Raw genomic sequence first — 25,143 nt, 5'->3', positions numbered from 1 at the left:
TGTACCTGTGAGCCAGACAGCATGATGTTCATGAAATGGTCCAGCATAAATCTTCTGTGGGGCACCTGCACATTTTCATGAATCCTGGATAGTGCATGCACATTTATTATTTACTGATGTTGGTACAGTCCTTGATGCTTAAAATGTTCATTAATTTGCAGATACGATGACTACTTTGTCCTGATATTTGATTACCTACAATATGTAGTGCATCTTTGTCTCATGTTTATCTGTACTCTGAATAAGGTTCTTTTTTACTCCTCTCCATTTCATTAGTTTACACAAGAGAAGTCCATGACCGAATCTGTTCACTATGAAGCTTGTCACCTTGATGTTTTATTCCCAGTATTTGAATCTCAGTGAGAGGGAACTGATTGGATCAAATAATTTATGCCCATTAGCAGAAGAGGCTAAACAATGAACTGATGAATTTCTACATGTTCCACCTGTATAACTTCATTTGAGGTTAAAGTAGTAGATTGTAACTGCCTGTATTTTTTATTGACTTAATTGTATTTTCTTTTTCCTCAGCTTGATAGCACATCTCCTTGCCCTGCACACCACAGTGGACTCCGTCATGTTCTAAGCACAAGTAATATAGACTGTGCTGCTACCAGACTTTTTTTTCCCCACTGTCTCCAGCTCCCATAATCTCAGCAGAGAATCAGTCCCTCACACTTCATTTCAGCAAGGCACTTAAGCTTTAGAAGTTTTAGGCTTCATTTCAGATCTACAGAAGTCACCGAGGGCTCTATTTTTTGGTATGCAAGTTGTTGGATGACTTCTTGCAATTTGAAATACTGGTCAGGCTGAGCACTCAGTATTCTCTCAAATATTATATAGACTTGGTCTATTTATAGTGGTTTTTTTAACCTTCTAGGTTAAGAGAAACCTCCTAGCTTAACAAGAATGTTTTCATGTTGAAGATACCAGTGCTCTATGAGATTACAGTTTCACTGAGCTGGATTTTTGTTTGATGGTCAATTGACATACTTGCAAAAAGATGTTTTAAAATACATGAAGAAATGTACAACATATTCTTATCTCTATTTTCTTTCTTTTTTTTTTTTTTTTTTTGTTTGCAGCCCTGGCAATCCATTTTTAAATAAAGACAACAAATTCATTGGCTCAAAATACAGAAAGGTAGTATATCGCGAATACACTGATCAGACATTCAGTACTCCCAAACCCAGAGGAGAGGAGCAGCAGCACCTGGAAATTCAAGGTACAGTCATGAAGTTCAGTTTTGAAACTGGGAAAAATGTAGTGAAACAACACAAGAAGATACTATTTGAATAATACCAAGTATAGTTTTACCCACACAAAGCGCCTAAACCTACATCGAATTGCTACTTTTATCATGGTGCTTTCCTTGCAAGATTACATTGCTTGCTTTACAAGAAAAAAAAACTGCTTGGCTGCCTGATCACAGGTCAGTATTTTCAAAGTCAGCATAAAACTGGGCAGCAACATCCAAACTGACTTCAAATACACAGCAGGTGTTGGAGCTTTTGAGATTTAGGCCTCTACTTAGATGCCTACCTTCAGCTACTCAAGTTAGCGTATCACAGTGAATGACATTATCTATGTATTGTTTTTAGTTGAATTATAAGCCAATGATGTATATTTGAACATAACCTCTCTCCCTCTCTGCTCTGATCTTCTGTAAAACTGAGTTAATCTTTCTTTTCAATCCAACAGGGCCACTGCTTATGTCAAATATTGGAGATAAAATTATAGTAGTTTTTAAGAACTTGGCATCGAGACCTTATTCTATACATGCCCATGGAGTGAAAACAGACAGTTCTGTTGTTGCTGTAACTAACCCAGGTATCAGAGCATCCTTGTTTATTTCTAGCAGGTAACGTCAAGCCTTCTAGCAAGGTTTAGCAAGCTTTCATTTTAGGATAGCAGGAAAGATTTAATTTTTGTTTGTTTGTTTTTACCTTAGGTTCTTAAATTTTTTTATGCCAATTACGACAAATAGTTCTACAATTAAAATGGCCCTATTAACTATTGCTGTGTATCCTAGCCCTTGACAGATCAGTAATTTTTTGACATAGCATCAAAAAGGCTGCACCTTTCATGAAAGCAAACAGATTTGGCTACATAGGGAGAGCACAGCTTATGGTACCTATTATTTCAGAAGTTCCTCTGTGATCTTTACAAAAGATACAATTGTTTTTATTAAGAATGATAAACTGGACAGTGCAGCCACAAGCACAAAAAAATGTTGGCAAGAAGAGTCCGGGATCTGCAGAAGGGAAATAACAATAAGCTAGCTAGTGCAGTAATTGGGAAGAGGAAGTTCAAGAAAAATATAAACTGTAAATGGAGATAACATCTGTTTCAGGATGACCTCTTATAGGTCAGCACACAGAAAACTTCTAAAATTAATCAATATTTATTCAATTCAGGTGAAACAAAAATGTATGTCTGGAAAATCCCAGAGAGATCTAGTTCTGACAGAGGAGATCCACATTGTATTGCATGGGCATACCATTCAACAGTGGACATCATTAAGGTACATTATTAATATAAATCTAAAGGGTTTTGTTCTTACTTACAGCAAAAGGGAGAGGACTTTGAAACTTTCTGCTTTCTCTGTCAAGCCATTCCCCCCCATTACCATATGTTTGAATTTGTCTCTTGAATAATGCAAGAAAGTCAGGGCAGAATTTGAGTCACAGCCCTTCATGTTCTTGCTCCCTGGTTTTTCTGCTGTTGGTATAGACAGATCACCTCACTCAGATTTCATTCTTAAAGCTAACACTTTATAGCTTGCTCAATGTCTAATCAGTCATGTGTGGGAAAACTAACAGCAACTGTGGAACATAAATCTGCCAATTTTGTACAAGCACCCATTAACTTGACTAATAATTTTAATGGAAATTAATGTATTCTTTCCTTCATGTCTCAGGAAACGCAAATAAAAAAGTGTCAAGAAGTATATTTTGAATGGAAACCAAGCTCAAAATCCTAAAACCTAAAAAGAATTTTGAAAAAAAAAGATGAGCAAGAAATTAAAAAGGAATAAATGTTTATTTCTAGCAAGAGATGAAAAAGAGGCAGTTACTCTTCATAATCCATTGAACTTGATCCATGGGTAGTATATAACAGTAAAGAAATCACCTTGTTTGTCTGACACTGGCTACCTTTATTCCCAGATACTGACAGCCGTAAAAATAGTAAAAGGATTCATGTCTGCCATTAAAAGTGCTTCTGCTTAGTCACATCTTGTAATTATATGATTTTTCATTTATGATTTCAGGACACTTACAGTGGATTAATAGGCACACTTGTTGTGTGTCATAAACATTATTTGCCATCATTTCACACTAAAAAGAAAGTTCAGTTTGCTCTTCTTTTTATGGTTTTTGATGAAAATGAGTCATGGTACTTGGATGAAAACATTCAAACTTATTCCAGCAACCCACACCTTGTTGATAAAGAGGATGAGGAATTCCTTGAAAGTAATAAAATGCATGGTATGTTTCCCAATTTAGTTAATGTAACTCTGGAAACTCTATAAAATTATGTGTTTGAAAGTACTGCATATAAATTTGACTTTCTCATCGCTTCTGAATTTCCAGTTCCAGGGCGGATTGCCTGAAAAATTTCACTCAAACTGTTTGAAAACACCCTTAATGCCACTGAATTACTCTTTTTTTTTTTTTTTTTTAAACTATGAAAAATGCTCTCATGTTGAAATTTTGAGGAGAGAAAGAGTAAAAATGAAATTTGAAATTTTCATTTGATGTCAGAAAACAACTGTTCTGGATAAGCTGGAAAGGCAATGTGCATCCTGAAAGCATGTCCTGGTAAAGCTTACCCTTTACAAAGAGCTGCAGGAAATGCAAATCTTTAAGAACTGCAATATTAGCAACGATGTACAGCAAAGAACTTTACTTTTAACTACATCCTACTTTCTAGTTAAATATGGAATATAATCAGACCCATTCATAATATACTGTCCAATTGTTTTGTTTTTATATACCATTCAAAGCCGTTACTTTTGCCTGGCATTAGCTTTCAAATCTTGTATTCTACTGAAGTTTAGAGAATAACAATACACAAAATACTGTTTTCACTGTCTTGCTCTTTCCCTCTTTTTAGCCATTAATGGAAAGGTGTTTGGAAATTTACATGGCCTGACTATGCATGTTGGTGATGAAGTAAGCTGGTATTTGATGGGAATGGGCAATGAAGTAGACATTCACACAGCACACTTCCATGGTCACAGCTTTGATTATAAGGTAACAGGTCCCTTCCACTCATTTCTTGCTGTGTTAAGAATGAAAGGTAGATCAAATACCAAGGACTGTACTCTCTGGTGAAAAGTCAAATGTTACAATATTAAGCAGGACTTGTAATTTGACGGTAAAGTTTTTATGCCTCAAACCTGTATTTTATCAACATACAAGAGAAGGAGTATTTGCTAACTTGTAACCTCACAAGTTGTTTTCACAAGGTAGCTGTGAATTTTCATGGCTGTGGTAAAACAATAGCTGTAGTTTTCCTTCATTTCCATGTAGTTGCTAGTTTATTGATCTTTTAAGCATGAAGCAGATGTACAAAGTGATGCTTCTGTAGAAATGACATACAGCAGGTGCCTTTTCACTCAACTGTGATTAAAAAGTTTGGTGGGAATATGCATAAAAGGTAGCTTAAATTACGGCTATCTGGTAATGCCACACTGTTTAACCATTGGGGTTCTTTGTCCTGAAGCAAACAGGGGTTTACCGGGCAGATGTCTTTGATCTCTTCCCTGGGACATTTCAAACTGTGGAAATGACCCCGCAGAACCCTGGAACCTGGCTATTACACTGTCATGTTACTGACCACATCCATGCAGGCATGGAAGCAACCTACACGGTGCTCCCAAAGGAAGGTAGGAGCTTATCTATCTCAATAATGTTCATTACATTTAAAGATGCAGAATGGGGCTCACAGACAGGCCTGTATACTCAGAACCAGTTCAGGCATCCAGCAATATTTCATGGCTTAATATTGATGTCTGGAGGCCAGAACATTGCAAACCACCCAATCATACTTGCCTCAGCGCTGGTGCTCAGATGATCTCTTCTGACTGACTTCTACAGGTTTAAGTAATATTACAGCTTCAGTGAAAATGGATTTGATAAAGTCAATGTCAGCTAATTAGGCCTTTAGATGGTTATGGGATCATGGAGTCATTGTTTTATTTGTCATAGATTCTCAAAAAAACAAACTGCATTCATAAGAAAGTCAGTCATAAACATTGTGACAGTTTATTATGACTGAATTCCAGCTGAAGAAACAGGATGTTTTCTGCCCAGAAGAAAGACAAGCATCAGTACATACATGCACAAGTACCTGAGATGCTTACCAAAATCCTAGAAGAAATAAGAATTTTCAGCTGGATTTTTGGCCTAGCAATACTTCAAATACTTGTCTACTAACCAAGTACAACAAGAGAAATAAAAAACAAAAAAACAGCAAGCAAGTGGCAGTCCGTATCTTCCACTCCCCTTAGGAACATTTCCATTTCTCTTTGATTATGGCTTTTTTTTTTTTGTGAATTGCTAAATGAAAACACTTGCATGGGTATTTAATTAAGATGACAGAGCAGCTGACTGGTTTTGCGAGCTGGAATTCAAGGGAATGTCTATGTTGCAAAATGAAGTAAGTGGGGCCCAATTCCACTCGGAAGAGTAAGGCACTTACTTTTAGGCATACAGTTAGACACGTGCCTGAACTTAAACTCCTCCCCCTAGGTCAGTGATCCAACTAACACACGCAGAATTAAGACCCGCTCCCTGCTTTACTTTCAGTGAACATTGTATGTCCAATTGTACTGTAGTCTGTATTTTCTAGCTGTTTTGGCCCTAAGTTCACCCTCACTGAGAAGATGAATGATTCTGCCTAACAGTTGAATAGCTATGTTTTTACCTGTCCAACCACCATTCAGTTCTACCTGGCAGGAATTCTGGTTTGCTGACCTTTGTCAGAGTGTAATACTATTAGCTTCAAACCGATGCTTTGCCTCAGACAATAGCTGTCATAAGGTTTCAACTGAGAAATAAGGTGATTTATGTGAGGGGAGTCCCACAGTACCTTATACGTAGTTCTACTGTTTGTTTCATTTACTTTTTTATTCCAGCACATTCTTTGTATTTGAGCGCATAGTAGACTTTCTTTGTTTTAGGTCAGCAGCTTCCTCTGGCTGCAGTGAAGAAGATGTGGCAGGAAAAATGCTGCAGTTCCATCCTCCGGCAGAAGACTGAGGAAATCCTTTAGTTCCAGTTCCATTGCAACAACTGATAAAGCTTCTGCTCAGAGCAGGGGAGAAAAATCTTGTTTAGGTATTTTGGTTTTAGAACAAAGAAATAAAAAAACATTAACAATGTAATTACTAATTGAAGTCATCAAATTATATTGCAAGAGGAATGAAATTTAAGACACACCCATTTGGAAGCAAATACAACTATAGGAAATCTCAAAAGTAAACTGAAATTATGTCTTAGATTAAAACCATACCTCTATCTTGACTCATCAGGTCTACCTGTGGCACTAATGCTTATGGAATTCTGATCTACTACTTCACACATTTTGTATTGAATGCAGAGGAAGCCCTAAAAATCTATACCAGTACCCTAACTCAGCACTATCTGTAAAATGGGATGTTATGCAAGCAGCTTCTCAGACCAAGCTGTTTATGTTCTTAAGCGATTACAGCACAGTTACTACGTGAAAACAATGCTTCAAAAGAAAAACTGCTAGCACTAGAAACTAAAACTTTATGATAGAGCATGGCAACCTGTACTGCACAATGCTGTTGTTCTGCCCTCAGGCGTTAGTTACATTGGCACTTTTAAAAAAATATACATGCTTTATTAAATCATCTTATTCTGTCAAAACAAACACACTGGCCTCTCAGCTATACACAATATTATTGACTTTCTGCAAACATGTAACAATAGGACTACATCAGCTACCAGGATGGGTTTCTCTACTTCTAGTACTAACACACTGTGTTTTTTCAGTCTATGACCTAATCATCAATACACACTTAAACACCCACTGGGTTATCAATAGTAGCCTGTTGGCTGTCATTGCTTAGAACCATACAGTCACTTAGCCTAGAAAAAAAAAACTATTACTATCTATTAGTTCTATTTAGTAAGCTTTTTTAATGGTGTCTATTCTTGACCTATATAGAAACAAACAATATGATTCCAACCATTTAACTATTTTCAATACAAAATGAATGCCATGATTTTTATATGAGGCAACACACTGTACGGTGCAGAATCCTGTGCTAATGACTAGAAAGCCTGCTGAGCTGTATTAGTTTTAACTGTAGAAAAAGTTATCACATCAGTAGTCCTTAGCCTGAACAGTATGTAGAATGTCAGATGACGTGCAAAGGCTTCTGGAGTTGAGTTGCAATCAATTGATTTACCTTTCAGCGATGAAATAAGACCAGGGCAGTCATTTCCAGTAAGTCTGGTTCTCTTGCAAAGTTCAGGAAGCAGCTTGTTCCACCACACCACCTAATCCACAGAAACCCACAGCAAAAGTATAAACTAACAAGTACTGCAATTAACAATATGAAAGACCTGCTAAAAATACACCAAACTAAGGTCAGAGGTGTACAAATACAGGTAAGTTAAGATGAACTCATTAATTTTATATAATGCTTTGAAATGCAGTGGTTTTACACATGTTGTATTTTTCAATTTTCAGTAAGACCTTTTTCTACTTGAAAATTTTTACACAGGGCACCCTAGTGCCTCTATAGATAAAAGTTTGTGAGAGAAAAAAAAATCACATAATTAGCAAGACTAATGCAGTCAGAAAATTAAGGTTTTTCCCTCCAAACAGCTTCCATGCAAAGTGGTGAATAGCATTACTATAAGAACACTGCTCTGTCTCCTGACCTAATCTGTCTACTTCCAACAGCTATAGTAGTGAATTATGTTTTGTCTATAATTTTGTTGATAAGAATGGAGAACGGGGAAGGGATTTGTTTCCTTCTTTTTTAAACGTGGTAACTTTCCTTCCACCTGTGTTCAGATTCAGTACTGCAACCTCACATTCAACTCCATAACTAATGTGGTTAACAATCAATTAAACTATCTTCAGATCTGAATAAAAAGCACAAATCTCGTTTTGAACACAGTTCTAGTATGTCCATCTGGTAGAGGATCACCTTTGCTGACTCTGGCCAGCAAAACCATGTAAAATTATTTGAGTGGCTTTGCTGGGCAATGGAAGTAAACTCCTGTAGTCCTGGAACACTGGAATAAAATCAGTTCCAAAATTAAAACTGTACAGAGGCCTAAGGGGAAAATGGGACATAAAGAACGTAATCTTTCCATTAGTGCACTAGTACCATTCTGATGTTCTAAGGTCAGAAGATGTCACTAGAACACAGGAAGAACATATTTAAGTGTGATTTTATTTGAAGGACCATGTTCTCCTACCAGTTACCTTCTCACTAAAACTTCACATTACACAACACTGTCAAACAACTTAGAACACTGATTAGTGAGAAACTAGGTAGTTTTTCATTTACAGTGGAAAAAGAACATATTACTCTTCCTTTTCTGAGGCACTTTGCCATCTGAAAAGACTATGCTTTAAATTTACTAGAATTAATACAGGAAGTCACAGAAGAAATTGGGGAAAAAATATTCCCTTAAAATTAGTGGGAACTGAGTTATTGAATTTAAATGCCAAGCAAGAGGTTCAAAGCAAGCTAAGCAATTTATGTTGTCTGAAAGCTGGGCTACCTGACCCGTCCAGAGTCCGCCTGCACACAATAGCATTTTAGTAGAAAAAAAACCCAACCAAAAAGTACTAAACAACTTCAACATAAGTAGCTCACCCGATTGTCATCTTTCAGCTCATGCTGAGCGTATAATACAGCTGCATCGGGACACCTTTTGAGAAGCTGGTCAATGGCTTCCTCATACTTGCCTAGGCGGTTATTGCAGAGAACATGGATGGTGAGGCCGACATTGCCAGCCTCTGTCAGAGGCTCCAAGACAGGCAGAGCTGAAGCTATATTGATTGACTGACTACATAAAAGAGACTGAAGATAAGAAGAAAAAGTATTGTTTGGATTTAAGACAAACTTTGCAAAAAAATGCTAGCCATAACCTTAGAACAGAAGCCCTTACTTATTGGAATGATTTTGAAATAATACTTTCTTTAATAAATGTTACTGAAAACTGAGAAAGCAAGTTTAGAGTGGACTGCAAATGTAAATATCATTGTTACGACAGATCTCTTTCAGTACTTTTTTCTTCCATTATTTCAATGGGCCTTTTAGTTCAACTTGGTTAACCTGGGGGGGAAGGAAGAGGGTAGTCTGCTAGAGGAAGTTGTTCACACATACAAGAACATTTGAAGAATAGATCCAAGCTGTAAACAGTAAGATTTAAGGGTTTCGTACCTGTAGTTTTGAGATATCATCACCGTAATCTTTATCAGATGGAGATCCCACTGACATTATGGAAGTTACCCATGGGAAAATCAACCCAAAATGATTACATGAGTTTATCTATACAAGAAAGAATCAAGTTGCAATAAAAGGAATATTTCTGTTAGTGACAGTTCTATGTGAAACCCATCACAAGTGAAGAAAATTTTACTCTCAAATAGCCTAATTTAAAATAGCAGCTGCTCTTTCTTCTGGTTGATACAATATAGTAACAAATAAAGTGGAAACTTCTATTTAATTCTCTATTTCAGATTTCCCATTCAGAATCCTTTAAAATTAATCATTCACACATTTTTCTCATTTAGTCAGCTTTGTAAAATTGCAAACACTCCACCTGACAAACTCTCATTGTTTCATTTTAGCCCTTATTTCTATCCAGAGCTGAGATTCCTGTTGGAAGTATATTTGCAAATGTCCCCAAAGAGTAGGACTGCCCAGAACCAGCAATACCTATTTGGTAACTGCACACTACCTTATTTGCTTTCAGTCTTGTTTCTTTTAAGAGATAAACTGTCCAGAATTAAAATATTAAGGATAGTATTTGGATAGGTTTTGGAGGAACAATGCAGTCATAAAAATTCCTCTGAGTGGTATACTTACCAGATCCTCTGTTGTTTTCAGTGGCTTAGTCTCAGGAAGCTGCTGCTTTGATATTCTCCAAACATACTGAGAAGTAACCCTCAATAAAAGCTCCTGAAGTATTTCTTCCTGAGAGCACACTACAAGAAGAGCTTCCCAGAAATCCACCAAGAGCTGAGGAATAGCGTTTTCACTGTTACTACACAACAGCTAAGAACAAAAACATTAGAAGACAGCAAGTTAGCACAGACTATGGTACTTACTAGTGGCAGAAGTTAGAAGAGACAGGAGAAACAGTTTTTCACTTTTACTTGAAGCAGAATATTGGTTCCTTTTTTGTCTTGATGTATTTCTAATGGGTGTGATTCTACATGATGCTAGGCAAAGTAAAAAGTTCATAGAATGATTTTCTGGTAATCAATTCTAAACAATAGATTTGATTTCTTCTTCAAGATATACTCCACTGCCAGAGATGTCAGCACACTGACAGCAAGTATTTACAGACTGCTAATTTGGAGGATTTTTATATATGTCAATAGCCAGGCAGACATCTTTGAAAGAATCTAAAGGCCATGATAAGAGATGCTGTGTAGCTCAGTTAGGTATAATGGTAGGACCACAAGCAAGATGCTTTAAGGTCTGGTGTGTCAGCAAAAAGGACTTTTACTTGGTTTCCAACTGGCTTTAAACAACAACACTTATTCTAATTTGAGTTTCATGACTTGGTATTTCTGGTACAGGTCTTTCACAATAACAGACATAAGACTGCAACATACCTACATTGAAGAATATATGGTTTCAATCCAATGTTATTCATTGTAGAGAAAAGAAAAAAGGTTTGTCTATTCCCAATCTAAATAAAGAAAATTTCAGTGACACCAGAAAAACTATTCTATTTATCCTTCTTTTCATGAACTGCAGAGACCCACTCTTCTTTCAGGAATTTATACAGAATATCAGAACATTATATACCTTCATATTTAAGTCTGATTCTTTAGAATTACATTTCAACCCTAATGAGTTCTTCAGAAGGAGCTTATGGAAGTGATTTATCTACATTCTGTTAAATTTCAGTAGCCTTAGGAAGCCACTGAAAGATCCCTGAGATCAGGGTATTCTCCATTCAAATGACAGGGTTAAAACAAAGAACTTAATGGATTTTTTTTTTTTTGCTTGATTTAACCAGTATTTCTTTCCAGAAGGTCCAGTTTCTGACTCTGTAGTCATCTATCATGACTGGAATATATCCAACCCTCATCTTCCTCTTTCTCAAGAAATACTGAAATGTGAGTGAAGGAGCAAATGAGGCTGCTTTGCTTACCCATAACAACATCACTATGAGAAAAATAGAAGCAAAAAATGATCACATGCCAACCTTGAAAAACGTATCTGCTTCTTCCAGTTCAATTTTACTGTTCTCATGTAAAGCCACAGTGGCAGCCACCAGTAAACCAGGCTGCATCTCCTTCAGGTGAACAGCAAACTCAGTTGGTAGAACCATTCCTTCCTTACGCTGTCTCAAGAGTTTTGGTTGTCCAATGAAGCCACAGGCCAGTATTGTCTACAAATAAATCAGGTAAAGAATTCAACCCACATACGATTCAACTCAGCAAACTCAGTATTTCCTCATGCAGCGAAGTTTAGACTGATGAAATGACAAAGAGTCAAGGGAAAGAAATAAATTCTTTCTACAATTTATAGAATAGCTCTCCGGAGACTAAGCTCCAAATGGTGTGCTGGAGCAGTGACTCCTGAGCAGTAGGCCATTTGCCTGAACACTGAAAGTAATGTGCTTCTGAAATCTGGAGTTACTGTGCACATAACAAAGGTAGATTTCACTATGAAATCCAAGACATGCAATACACATGGCGTTTTGAAAAATCACTGGCTGAAATTTCAATAGACTACTTTGCTAAAGTATGATTTTTATTTTGAAAATACCCCTGAAGCAATGATCAAAATCTGCTGCACTATGTGTAACAGTAAGTTGTTTCTGGATATCTGAGTGCTTTTGAAGGTAAGCATGACAAGGTACTATTTCCACTGTAAAGACAGTGGGGAAATGATGCCTAAGCAGATTAAATGAATTACACAGGAAATATAAGGCAGACATAAGAGGAAAATTCAGATTCCACCCCACTATGCATACAAACTGTCTTTCCTTTCTTTATCTTTCTGAAAGTGTTATTTTTTCGACGTTGCAACAAAATGCTTTTTAAAGGTGAGGTGCAATAGAACATTTTTTTAATAGGTCAGATTAAAAAGGAAAAAAAAAACCAACCAAAACTCAACACCCAAACCCCAGCCACCTTATTCTTTAAATAACATCCATGCAGTTGAATGTGTATGTTTGCTCACAACATGGCAATTTCACTTGATCATGCTGCAAGTGGTTAGAAAGCAGGTGGTGCTGAATATCATCGTTGAAACAGCTCTCCACAGTTCCCACCTTGCAATTCAAAACCTGCAAACTTTGAAAGCTCTCCAGGACTTCTCCTACCAAAGCACGATATCCAACTTCGGAACAGCTATCAGTTTATTTTAAAAGTTTTTAGACCTCCAAAATCTCACTCTCAGAAAGAGTCTGCATCTCGAGCTCTGTCACCTTTGAATATTCAACAGTCCTGATTAACCTTAACAAGAAGTAATTTACAGACTGGTCTCAATCTAAAACCACATGTGAACATCTATGGCAGAGACTTTCACTAACATTTTTCCCCCACTGATGTGGAATTCTTACTTTGATAGCACTGAAGGAGGTTCTGATCTGATCTTAATGAAGGTTAAGTGCTTTGATTCTATGTAAGAAAGATGGGAAATTGTATACAGAAACTTCAGTTTGTGTGCACCATGGATATTCTGCTTCAACAGCAATTTTATAAGGGCTATTTGCATACAGATGGTGTTTTCATGGGCATATCACATCTTAATTACACGTGGAGGTGTGTGAAAAAGCTACTATTGCAACCCTGCCATACTGCTGAAGAGCACTGGCTCTGCAGAGCTTGTTACACCCCAGTAAACAGCATTTAATTTATCAAAAATTAACAGCTTCAAAACTTTTGCTTATTTGGTAAGGCTTTGCCAAGATAAGACTACCCTAACCTGCAGGGTAAACAGTACAGTCCCAGTATATGCCAGCCCTTGATACTACTGTTATTGCGCACGTTCAGTGGAGCCTACACAGTATACCAGGAGAAAGAGGAGTAAAAGTTTCTTTTACTGTAAAATACAACTACAGGCCAAACCTACTCACTTGGGCTTTGCAAAGCATGAATAGCTCATGCTTTCAGCATACTTTACCTCCTTATAGGAGTCCATCTCAAGTTCATACATTGTCAGGTCTCCCATTTTCAGAGCCATGAAAGCCTTAGTAAGTGTCAAGACCACTGATGGCATAATCTTTTCTACTTTCTGAAGATACTTCACAGCTGTCACAGGACATACATTTCTCATGCAGGGGCTGCAGAGGATATGAGGCAGCTGCACAGGGTCAGCAAGATAGAATATCTGGAGAACTTTATTTGCTGATTCCTATTGAAATAAAAGCCAATTGACAGTTTAGACTTTTCCAGATATACAGTCTTCTATGGCATATGAAAGTATTGCAGTTTTGTTTTTGTTTTTTTTTTTTTCATAAAACAGACAAGTACATCTTAGCTATCAAATCACAGTGCCTTTCCTGCCTCTTTCCTCCCTACAGGTAAAAGTAAAGGATCTCTAACTGGCAGTGATTCAACTCATATTCTGGGGTGCTAGAGAACATCCACCACCACAGTGAATTGGTTTTACCAACCTGTGCAATTTTGTAATGTTCAGAGAAACAGTTTGTTTTGTTACAGAAATGGGAGATGAAAGAAATTTGAGGCAGAGCTTTCCTAAAGAGCAAGTGTCTCTGTGTGCAAGTGAGAACCAGATCATAAGCAACATGCATCATGATAGCCAAAGTCACAATATGTTGCGTGAAAACAGCCCAAAGCATCACAGGTGCTGCTTGCTATTTTGTCAACAAAAAAGGGAAAATAAAAACCATGTGAAAAAGAATGACTGTAAAACTAAAGCAGCAGCTCAGCATTTTCAAATGGAATTTAATTAAAATCTGATACACACTTCCTAAAATCAAAACTAAATCAATAGATTAAGAAAAAAAACTTGTTTCTACCTTACTTAATTCTTCATTTAAGTCTTCATTAAGAGAGTGAGTTAAGTAAAATATAAATCCTCTCTCATATGTCTGCATTTCATCACCTTCTGAAACTAGCCTCTTTAAAACTTCAGTCATGGATAAACCTGACATTCTGTAGTATGGCAAAGCAAGGTGGTAATCCTTTGTGTCAAACCTGAAGGCAACAGAGGAAGGAAAAAAAGAACTAAGGGCAACACTTTTGCCATCACTGTTTGTAAGAACTAAAATAATACATCAAACAAAGTTGCAGACTCACCAGTACCTGCAAATACATAGCTCATATTCAACATAATGTATTCTCTGTACAATGACAATAAAAACAACCAAATACTGAAGAGATGACTAGATTAAGCTGTTTTCATAGAATGTAAACATTTATATTATATATGCAATACTAATGTAAAACAGCAAAGAATGATGGATTTTCATTTTAAGGTTACATTACTAGAAACAAAAGCTCACTTGTATCACTTTGGCATCTAAAACCATACCTGCTGTAGCAGTCTCCTAAGAAGGCACAACTTTCTCTGAATGCTCTTAGAAGTTCTTCTTTCTCATCTGATGTAAGGAAACAAGGGTCCATTATAGCTGCTCTGACCAGTAAGTGAGCCTCACTTAGAAGATGGATGCAACTCTCAGTTTTTACATTTTCATAAGTTCTACTATAATCTACCTAGAACAGATACAGGATATTCTTAGGCTGCTGGCAAAAATTAAGAATATACAGCAACAGTTCTAACAAGGGTAGCAACCACTTGAAATAGGATTTTAGGCTATTCTTGAGAAATACATTACATTATATTCAGCAATGGCGTGTATCAAAGATTAAATAACAGCACTTATTTTTAGTCACCAAACAACAAAAGCAGGAGTTGAGCAATACCATTTCTCTGTAAAGCTGAATGGTTGAAACAGTGTTTATAATATATAAATTCCAACCAGGTTCTGACTCAGAATTTGTTCTGGATTTGATGCTGTCAGCCTTTCTGGAACTAGAGAAAAGAAAAACAGTTGAGTTGTCAGTGTCCAAATAAACACTATGCAGCCAAAAAAACCCCACTCACTTGATAATTCAAATGCATAAATAGGCATATTTGCAGGCTAGTAAATGCTTGAGAGTTAAGCTGTGAGTTTAAGTCATAATGGCTAATAACAAAACAGGGATAGGCATGTTCATACACCAGGAACATCATCAAATCTACTACATCTTCTCCCGGGCTTAACACCAGGTAGTATCAGATACTTACATTAAAGTTAAGTAATTCAAATTAGCTAAGATGTTTACTTACTTTCTGTAAGGACTTACTGCACGTTTGCCCCTGCAGCTCTATTAATGTTTTTGCCAAGACATGATGTAAAAAAATATTTGAATGCTTTTACTGTAACACATTGGCTAGGTCTGTAATGCCCTAAAGGTTAAAACACTGTAGGAAAACACAGACTCTTTTTGTTCTGGTTTTTGGGGTTTTGGTTTTAACTGTTCTGGGATATTTACATCTTCATTTTCAAATGATGGTGTTAAGTAGACTAGCATTCGTTCAACTTACATTCTTTACAGAAGGCAAAAAGCATATCTTCCTCAAATGCCAACTATAATCTTTGAAACAACAAAATTGGCAGAAGAAACTGTACTTTATGCATAGAAAACTACAGTATTTTGCATTCGCCTTGATGGGCTTATCCTCATCTTCTCCTGAATAATGTCTGTTCTAGGCTTTAAGAAATACTGGTTCAAATAACTCTTCAATCAACTATATCTGTCCCACTTTTGTTAATGAACTTGAACTGACTTTAATAATGTGATATCTGAATAGCTGTTCTAGAATAGCTCTTTAGCTGTTTTGTGAAAAGACCTCAGAAAAGAATGGGAATAGCAGTTCTCACGGAAATAGCTAAAAAGTCACAGATGCCTCTAGCTACATATATGCTACAGAGCATCTTGGGCCAAAGTCCAATCCTTCTTTTGTCATGGATTACTATAGTGATGTTCACAACTTTCCTTGGAAAGAACCCTTAGCCAAATGTAAGACATTTTCATTTTGTGCTACAACACATTTTGTTAGCCTCTAGCTTCAGTACTCCTACATATTTTTGTTTCTCAAGATAAATACTTTTTCTTCTCAGCAGATACGTTCTTAGTAACATAATTTTAACACTACTTAAGAAAGTTAAGTTTTTTACAATCTTGAGTAACTTAATTTTGTTGACTTCAAGCATTTGTGACCCTACCCTCTTTTCTTCTATGTCAGTTAATACAGTAGAATTGGAAAAAAAAAAAAAAAAAGCTTGACTTCTGCTCTTATGCACCAACTAGGGAATTATTCCCAAACAGTTTTTCCACAGAGGAACCCCTCTTCAACTCCAACATCCACAAATTCAGCACTGTACACAGAGCTATAAATACCATCTCCCCAAAAGACACAAATCCTTACAGCATCCTTCTTGTAGGCTTTCTTCTTTCAGTAATATCTTCCATGTCTGCCTTAGTCAAAAGAATTATATGGTTTCTGAAATGACAGATAGCTCTTGGTCCTATAAAAAGCTGCATTCTTAATGTGCAGACATCCAGTGCAACAGGTGGACAAGCCTATAAAGGAAAGTGATTGTTTTGTAATTTCAGTTAGTATGTACTTTGAGTCTTTAAATTAAAAAAAAAGAAAAGAAAAAAAGGTAACCTTTGTCCAATGATCTGACACTAAAAATATTCACTGGCTTTCCTAACTTTGAGAGCTTCACTTAAGCAAGAATAAAAATATTCATAAAACTGTGACATAAATTATATAACAATGGGTAAAAAAAAATAATTTCATTCTTCAAAACAACTACACAGTTTTAGATATATGTCTCAAAACAACTGAGCCTGAGGGAGATGCCTAACATGGAAAACTCAATCCCAAATAGTTTGAATTTGGCCAAGTTGCAGAGGATTGCCTGCCACGGTTATAGAAGTCTTGATTTCAGTTGTTTATAAAAAGCAATTATAGATAGAAGTATTTGCCTGCCTGTTGGTACATTACATACCCAGTATTACATCCCTGATTTGTTCAATATGCACCTTTCAGGTAAAACTTACCCTATCATCTATACTAGACTAAAAATGGAAAAATTCAACCTCATTTGCCCAGAAATACTCTAAATTTACAGCTTTAAGAAGATAAAATACCATATTTACAAATTAGTATACAGAGTGAAGCAAGGCAACACAGCATCATATGTACACTCAACTTTTTGAAGAAACCTCAAACTTTCTTGTAAAGAGGCAGAGGGCTGCAGTGGTGACCAGGAGGCTTTAATCTGCCCCGGGCTAGTCAGAGCCAGGACCAGCACCAGCCAGCTCTGAAACTGATGTAAAAAAAACAGCAGGAAAAATAATAATAACCATCACCATCATCACACTTCAAGCTCCACACTGGGGCAGAGACACCCCAGAGGGACTGAAGCCCATGGAGGACCCGTACCAGGGCAGGGACACCCCAGAGGGACTGAAGCCCATGGAGGACCCGTACCAGGGCAGGGACACCCCAGAGGGACTGCAGCCCATGGAGGACCCATGCCAGAGTGGGTCTGCTGCCTGTGGAAGGCAAGCTGCAGTACGGACACCCATGAGGGACTGCAGCCTGCAGACTACCATTGTGGGCACACCTCCCCAAACCTCCTGCTGAGGCAGGAGGCAGCCTGTTGCCTGACGAGGAATTGTGATGGACTGAATGTAACCCACAGTGAAAACACAGAAAGCTGAGACTGGAGAAGAGACAGGAGAGACTGTGTCACATGTTTGTATTCTTTATCTCAATACCTCTATGGAGAGCAGAGAATACGTGTTTGGCTCTTGAAAATTTTGTACTACTTCCACTGTCCTATGGTTTCTTTATGTCTGCTGTCTACATGCTCAAAAGAAATCCTTAAATGCTAACTTAAAATACCCTTCAGTCTATTTTTCCTGGTATTTTTATTAACGTATATCCCAAACTTTACAATTCAATAGATTTTTACTGGTAAGCAATTTAAGGAAGGGGAAAAGTCTAGACCATCAAGGATCAAAAGCTCTCCTAAAAAAACATGCATGAAGTATCTGGTAGCAGACTTCCTCAAGTGTCTACGTTCCTCTTACAAAAATTGTTTTGTCAAGGACACCTGAGAGACACAAACATCATTAGCTGCAATAAGGGAAAACTCTGCACCCTTCATTTAGATTTATACAGGAAAGCATGGAATTTAGTTTAAAATGTAAGTGATTTTATAGCTTCTGATGTTTTTGAAAACATTCTACTAATGGTCTAGAATCTTAAAGCACAGTAACAGATTGTTTCATTGAGACATTTGTAGACCATTAAAATATAACATGCCATAGACTGAAGTAAAATACTAATTTTGGATGTTATACTAATGGTTCAGCCAATAGAAACTAACAGGATTTCAGAAGGAAACATAAGGAGACTAAGTGCCACACTACCACCCCCATTCTTTTAGCAAGATTAACAAGAGGTGCACCTTCACGGTTGTATCTATATATGGATCCTCATCACGAGCTGCTGCTGCACTGCACCGCACTGTGAAACACTGCAGGTTCTCACTAGAGGGAAAGAAGAAACCACAATGATGATGGAAAAAACCAAAGACTTGCAAAAATCAAGTAGCCAAGAATACAGAGAATCAGATCTTTTTCCTTTGTAGAAATGGGCCTTGAAGCCTTAGCAGGAGGGCATGCTGCACTATCACATGAGCCTACCCAGAGAGTTCCAGGAGGCTATGAAGGACGTATCAGAGGGGGAGGAGAAAAAAAAAAAAAAAAACGGCAGCAGCATAGAGAAAAGTAGTAATACTACCAGCAAAATCATAAATGTAGTACCTTGTAATGACGTGCAGGAACTGTGGAGTGAGAACTGCCTGCTCTGACTTCTCTGAATACTGGTAAGTAGAAATTAGTTCTACTAACTTCCCAACAGAGTAGAGATATCCAACATGAGGTAAAGAGAAAAAGCAAAAGAGACTCAGTAGTTCTTTCTTGTTCTCAATTTCCTCATGAGCTGTCACAGAACCTCCTAGATGTAACAATAAGAAAGGCATTTTATATACCTCATAAATCAAAACCTGGCAATTCCTATGCAAGCCTGATACCTAAAAGACACTATCAAACCTGCCCAGGTTGCAGACTGTTTTTGTTAGTAGCTTGTAAAGAGAAAAAGAATTATATTAAGATCAGTGTACAGGTTGGATCAGTGCACAGGTCAAAAATTTATATGTCCTGTCATCTCATTTGGAGGTATTTTTAACAAAAGTGCAGATGTACCAGCGAGTGAAGAAATTCTACAGATATAACAGCATCTGAGAGTCCTGGCAGATTCATCACAACTAAGCATCCATGAATTGAATGATCAGCCCGATCTTAGACAACTACTTGTGAGCTGGGATGAACACTCATCCAGAGCTACAGCTGCAGTGCACCAAAATACAGGCCCTCACTTAAGGGAAAGAAAGGCTGGGAATGGCAGAATTTATTTATAAAGCCACTTTGGCACATAAAGGCTGTATTCAGATTCTACAGACCCTCTTGTCAAAGACTGTAAATCACAAGAGAACATAAGATAGCTGGACTTAAAATGGCAAGGAGCTTATTCTCGAGTCAGCTGCAACTTAAATGAGGCTTTGCTCCTTAGCAGACAGACAACCACAAACTGGGTGAGCAGTCAATAAAGCTGATTGATAACATACAACATTAAAATTTTCCATGGGTCTGTTGGGACTTGAGCTAGTGTGTATTAGTGAACCCCTAAAATTGGCATTCATCCCTTGCAGTTTTAATTAAAGCCGGGCAGAAAGGTAACCTGTATCTTAATGATTATTAAGGTTTACTACTCTGATTTCCACTGTTGACTAATGAGAGGCAGCCTAGTATCTTATAACACTGAGGATAATTTTATTAATGCAGTGTAAAGAGTAACTGTTTTGTGATGTAAAATTAATCAGTAGAGAACTGATAAAAGCTGATTTAATCTTCCTCTTCTGGTGCGGTGAATTGATATTTTAGTTCAAGGTTTATGCAGAACTTAGAGAAACTTAAAAGACTTTTTTGTCAATAGAAGCTCAGTTTAAATCATTGAAAAGGGAGGAAAGACCTCAATTTAAAAACAAATCATACAGAAACAGTGTACAAAACAGAATATACAAAGAAGCTCCTTCCTTTCCCAGGTCTCCTGTGACACAGGCCATAATGCATCCAAGCATATCCATACCTGTCTGGTATACAGGAAGCAGTTGAACAGAGTGCAACTTTGTCTCCTCACAAAACCCAAAAGGCGACTGGTCTGGTGTAAAACGCCTAGAGAAAAAAAATCCAAAACACCATGGAACCTTAGTGAGAAATTATTATGAGCTACTTTGGACAAGTAAACAGCACTAGTTGTAACAGGCATAACTGACGCTTTAATACTCAACAACAATGTGCACTTCTACTACTAATGTAATTTGCATGGCAATCAATGCCAAGAAACATGTGGCACAGCTACAGACAACTATTCTTGCAAACAAAATCCTCTTTCTTTGCTTGTCTACAAGACACGTGTCAAAGTTTGGGATCACTGGAAGACATGTTGCAATTGGTTTGAACCTCAATTTAATCTTTTATTTTCCTCTCTTTTTATTCAGCTGAGCTATATGTAACAGGGTGCCATCTCCACTCTTACTTTTCTTCCCTAGTATGTGTCATCCTTTTTCCTGCTTTGCTTTGGAATTTACTACTGGACTGTAACATCAATTCTTCCTCAGTTTTGGATAAAAGTTTAATGGCTTTGATCACTAACAAAATAAAAAGTATAGTTTCTTAGTGCTTAAGATACTTGCTAAACCCCCTTTGCTAGCTGGAGAAAAGGAGAATGCGGGTTTTTTTAGAGGTACTCAAATCAGTATCACTTCAGCTGGATCTGATGAAAGCTGCAGAATAAACATAAGGCAGTACCTTGATTATGGTCACACAGACAGGACTGCTGATCAGTCTCACCTGTAATCCTTTAAAATAGGCTTCTCTAAACAGTAACAAGATTTGATACAAGTCACTTCCGAATAAGGTGTGTATAACTTGGTTTTGCCAGTTCCGCATAAAAGTATAAAAACTGTGGGTGGTCAGAGACTGCAACAGGTTGCCCAGAGATGCTGTGGAGTCTCTATCTGTGGAGATACTCAAAACCTGACTAGACGGGGTCCTGGAAAACCTGTTCTAGCTGACCATGCTTGAGAAGAGAGGGGGTGGGGTATTAGACTACATGGTCTCACAAGGTCCCTTCCAACCTAAATGATTTTGTCATTCTGTATTCCTTGAGAAAGGACCATTCCTTCTGATACATCACAAGAGCTGCCATGCATGGTCTTCACAGCGTACAAGGATGTATGATGAAAGCAGATGTTAAACATCACTAGATCTGCAAACCCACCAAAGTTCTATTCTATTTCAATTGTAACAGCAAGTCACATTCCCCAGATAAAATGAAACTTAGGATTTGCAAGGCCAAAAGCTGTCCAACTGAGATGAGCAGGTTCATGGCGTGCTGAGTTAAGAACTGGCTGGACAGTAGAGCTCACAGGGTTGTACTGAATGGGGCTACATCTGGCTGGTGACTGGTCACCAGCAGTGTTCCTCTGGGTTCAATCCTAGGGCCAGTGCTGGTCAATATTTTGATCAATCATCTGCATGCAGGGGTTGAATGCACCATTAGCAACTTCACTGACAATACCAAACTGGGAGGTGCTGTTGACTCTCTTGAGGGACAAGAGGCTTTGCAGAGGGATCTAGATAGACTGGAGCATTGGGCAATCACCAACGGCATGAAATGGAACAAATCCAAGTGCCGGATTCTCCACCTAGGACGGAGTAATGCCAGGCACAAGTATAAACTGGGAGAGGAGTTGCTGGAGAGCAGCCCTGCAGAAAAGGACCTGGGGGTGCTGGTCAGCAGAAGGCTCAATAGGAGGCTCATCAGGACAGGTTCAGACTTGACATCAGGAAACTTTTCTTTACCAAGAGGGCGGTCAAACCCTGGAACAGGCTTCCTAGAGAGGTGGTCAACGCCCCAAGCCTGTCAGTGTTTAAGAGGCATTTGGACAATGCCCTTAATAATATGCTTTAACATTGGGTCAGCCCTGAAGTGGTCAGGCAGCTGGACTAGACGATCATTACAGGTCCTTTCCAATTGCAACAAAATAGAAATATTCTGTTCTATTAAAAAATGGGCTTTCTTTGGTATCACATAGTTTCCTCAGTGCAAAAAAAACCACCCCAAAAAACCCTTATAAAAACCCCAGAAGTCAAAATATCAAGGTGGATTTTTGTTTCAACAAGACGTGAGCCACAGCTCATTATGTGTAGTAAATTAACCCATAAAGGGGAAAATGCATTTGTAATACCTGAAAAGCAGATACCGCACTTGGAAGCGCTTTGTGTCTTCTGTAGGTAACTCTGTGGATTCCAGTGTTATGGGTATCTCACATAGCTCACTTTCTTCCCCAAGCAGTTCCACTGGCTTCTGACATATGATGAACTCATCTAATTCAAGCTGCAAAGTATGTGTTGAAGGGCCTTCATCTTTTTTTACACCTTAACAATGAAAATGCCATATTAATTGTTCAAACCATTCCATTTAGCAGTAAGAAAATTATATGACAGATTATCAATTAAATACTCCAATTACAGCTACTTAGCTAGCATTGGCTTCCTCAAACCATGAGATTTTGAAAACAGCTATGCTAGAAGATGAGAACAATCCTTCATTTAAGCCTCAACAGTCTGAATACCTAAGAGTCAAGACTTCTGAAAGAACAGGTAAACTGTTCATTATAAGGCCAGTCCAAGGCAACCTGTGCTGCAAATGGCTGGCTGTCAAAAAATATTGTCATTTGGCTGGAGAGGTTTTAAGAAGGAAAAGGCAGCTATGATAGAATGTTGTGTTATCTTAAAACTCACTTAAGTTCTGGAAAGCAAATCCTAACAGCACTCAGAAAGTAATTTGAACTTTTCTATTTAGTTTTTAGTAATAAAAACAACTGGGGGCAGGATGCCATTATCTGAGCTAAGATCCATCTTCACTCAGTGACGAACATTCCAGTTTATATTCTTCCTACCTGACTAGTCTTATATACCTTTCAATTTTTTCTAGGTGGAGTTTCCATTTCTGAAAGACCATCCTTTTCTGTTTTAAGTTTCTTCAAACACAAATGAAGCATTTTCCTAAGGTTTGTTGGTGTTCATCTGACACTTTTGGAAAGGTGGGAATTGATTACATATGGATCAACTTCTTGCAATACACAGGAACGAAACCTACTAAGTACATCTATTTCTGGGATTTCTAGGATTCTAAGGCAAGCCCCTGAATAAAGGGGGGACTGAAGGACTGAAAAAGGAGAACTTGCTGACACCTTGTTTAGGCAGGTTCTGAGCCAACTAAGAGTTACAAAAGAGCATACACATTGTCACAGAAGCATTCTTAAACGTGTAAGCCAATATGCATGGTCCATTTCAAGGTTCATGAGATGCTTCTTCCATTTGGCCTCCCACTTGTCCCTTAGAAGAGACACAGTTATTTGGGCAGTGAGACTGATAGAATAGTATTTCTGAACACAGCACACTGAACTACTACCACTTCGATTTGGCCCATGCTGGCACCCCAAAACAAGGACCTGATTCTATGTCTTTAGAGGCTGCACTATCCTGAAAGTGTCTGCAGAACATGGCATTATTTGTTTTAAGTGTGACCTCCAACTGCAGGTGGTACAACTTTTCATGCACTCGAATATTCAGCTGACAGTCCTAACATGATTGGGAAATATTTACTGAAGGGCAATGACCTTGTTTAAGCCTAATTCAAGAATAACAGGAATCAGTCAGCAGATTCTTGGAAATAAAAAAAAAAATTCTGTACTTACCCCCATCCACAGGCTTTTCTAGTGTACTAACTCTATGTGCACATTGCTCTGTCCTGTCTGCACTTTGCTGGACCACTTCCAGTTTCAGGATCAGAACATCCAGCTCTGTTGTTATTGCTATATGTCTGGCACAAAATGCAACTTCAGCAGGAATGAGGTTATCAATGTGTAAAATTAAGGAGCGTTCAAAGTCTAACACAGTCAAATTCTGGTTTATGACCAGATATTTCAAGCAGAACATGACTAGTTTATTTTTGCAGCCCACAAGAAGATCTCCATTTACAGGACAACATGAAATGCACAGTGGAGGATCCGAAAGTGGCATTTCCACAATTGACATCTGTTCTTTTAAGGTTTCACTGTATGACTCTTCCATCTTGTGACCAACCATACGAACACAAACACGAGAACTCCCTGCAGACATGCATCTCCAGTTCATATACGCTCTTAGGAAAGTTGCTTTGCTTTTTTCTTCAATTGTCACCAGATAGTCTCCTTAAAAGAAAGCAGTGGTCCTGATATATCATTAAAGAATAGAGACAGTTTTTGAGCTCTTTACCTGCTGTAGTAAATTACAAAGATCATCTTCAATTCTCGACTCCTACAAAAAATTCCCCCAAACGGTTTTCAGCAATTTTTCTCTAATGAAATCCAAAGCTCAAGTTCCTTTGCTGCGTGGAACACACTTCCCATACCATTAAAACAAACGACTTCCTCCTAAGCGAATCCGCTTTATGAGCTGCAATTGCAGACAAGGTGTTCCCACCCCCCCCCGAGAATATCCATTAACGAGAAAATGTTTTGTTCCCTGAAGACCAGGGAAAGACTCAGGAAGACCAGTGGGATCGGCTGGGGAGACCACCCGCCCCGTGCTCCGAAGCCAAAAAAAGCCCAAACAACAAAGGCAGGAGCACAGGCTGTAGCGGGGCGGAGGAAGGCGGCAGAAGCAGCAACGCGCCGGCCACGCACTCCCCAC

The 25,143-nt window shown here is 38.0% G+C and overlaps 2 protein-coding genes across 4 annotated transcripts in view; one reads left to right on the top strand and one right to left on the bottom strand.

Moving 5' to 3' along the window:
- Nucleotides 1-25,143, top strand: part of CP (ceruloplasmin (ferroxidase)) — a 39,140-nt gene that overhangs the window by 13,517 nt on the left and 480 nt on the right. The window contains exons 13-18 of the mRNA XM_010584891.1: nt 1,086-1,225; nt 1,702-1,830; nt 2,418-2,524; nt 3,272-3,488; nt 4,117-4,431; nt 10,249-10,255. Coding sequence (XP_010583193.1) covers nt 1,086-1,225; nt 1,702-1,830; nt 2,418-2,524; nt 3,272-3,488; nt 4,117-4,337 — 814 coding nt within the window. The 3' untranslated portion in view covers nt 4,338-4,431; nt 10,249-10,255. The remainder of the gene's footprint in view (nt 1-1,085; nt 1,226-1,701; nt 1,831-2,417; nt 2,525-3,271; nt 3,489-4,116; nt 4,432-10,248; nt 10,256-25,143) is intronic.
- HPS3 (Hermansky-Pudlak syndrome 3) overlaps nt 1-25,143 on the bottom strand; it is a 29,521-nt gene that overhangs the window by 3,961 nt on the left and 417 nt on the right. Inside the window, exons 2-17 of one of the 3 annotated variants that reach the window (XR_775458.1) lie at nt 24,168-24,662; nt 22,653-22,842; nt 20,489-20,574; nt 19,105-19,297; nt 18,747-18,828; nt 16,688-16,842; nt 15,139-15,247; nt 14,747-14,928; nt 14,232-14,409; nt 13,373-13,603; nt 11,445-11,630; nt 10,091-10,279; nt 9,443-9,550; nt 8,873-9,079; nt 7,445-7,535; nt 6,097-6,311 (exon numbers count right to left, since the gene is read on the bottom strand). Coding sequence is in view for 2 of the 3 variants with exons in the window: in XM_010584887.1 (XP_010583189.1) it covers nt 6,184-6,311; nt 7,445-7,535; nt 8,873-9,079; nt 9,443-9,550; nt 10,091-10,279; nt 11,445-11,630; nt 13,373-13,603; nt 14,232-14,409; nt 14,747-14,928; nt 15,139-15,247; nt 16,688-16,842; nt 18,747-18,828; nt 19,105-19,297; nt 20,489-20,574; nt 22,653-22,842; nt 24,168-24,662 (2,810 nt within the window). In the remaining variant the exon portion in view is untranslated. Of the gene's footprint in view, nt 1-5,580; nt 6,312-7,444; nt 7,536-8,872; nt 9,080-9,442; nt 9,551-10,090; nt 10,280-11,444; nt 11,631-13,372; nt 13,604-14,231; nt 14,410-14,746; nt 14,929-15,138; nt 15,248-16,687; nt 16,843-18,746; nt 18,829-19,104; nt 19,298-20,488; nt 20,575-22,652; nt 22,843-24,167; nt 24,663-25,143 lie in introns of those variants that run through there. The other 2 variants (XM_010584887.1, XM_010584888.1) reach the window with 2 other exon arrangements.

The sequence above is a fragment of the Haliaeetus leucocephalus genome, unplaced genomic scaffold, assembly GCF_000737465.1.
Source record: "Haliaeetus leucocephalus isolate CR32 unplaced genomic scaffold, Haliaeetus_leucocephalus-4.0 Scaffold1014, whole genome shotgun sequence".
NCBI classification, from domain to species: Eukaryota; Metazoa; Chordata; class Aves; order Accipitriformes; family Accipitridae; genus Haliaeetus; species Haliaeetus leucocephalus.
This window is presented reverse-complemented; position numbering and strand designations above follow the sequence as displayed.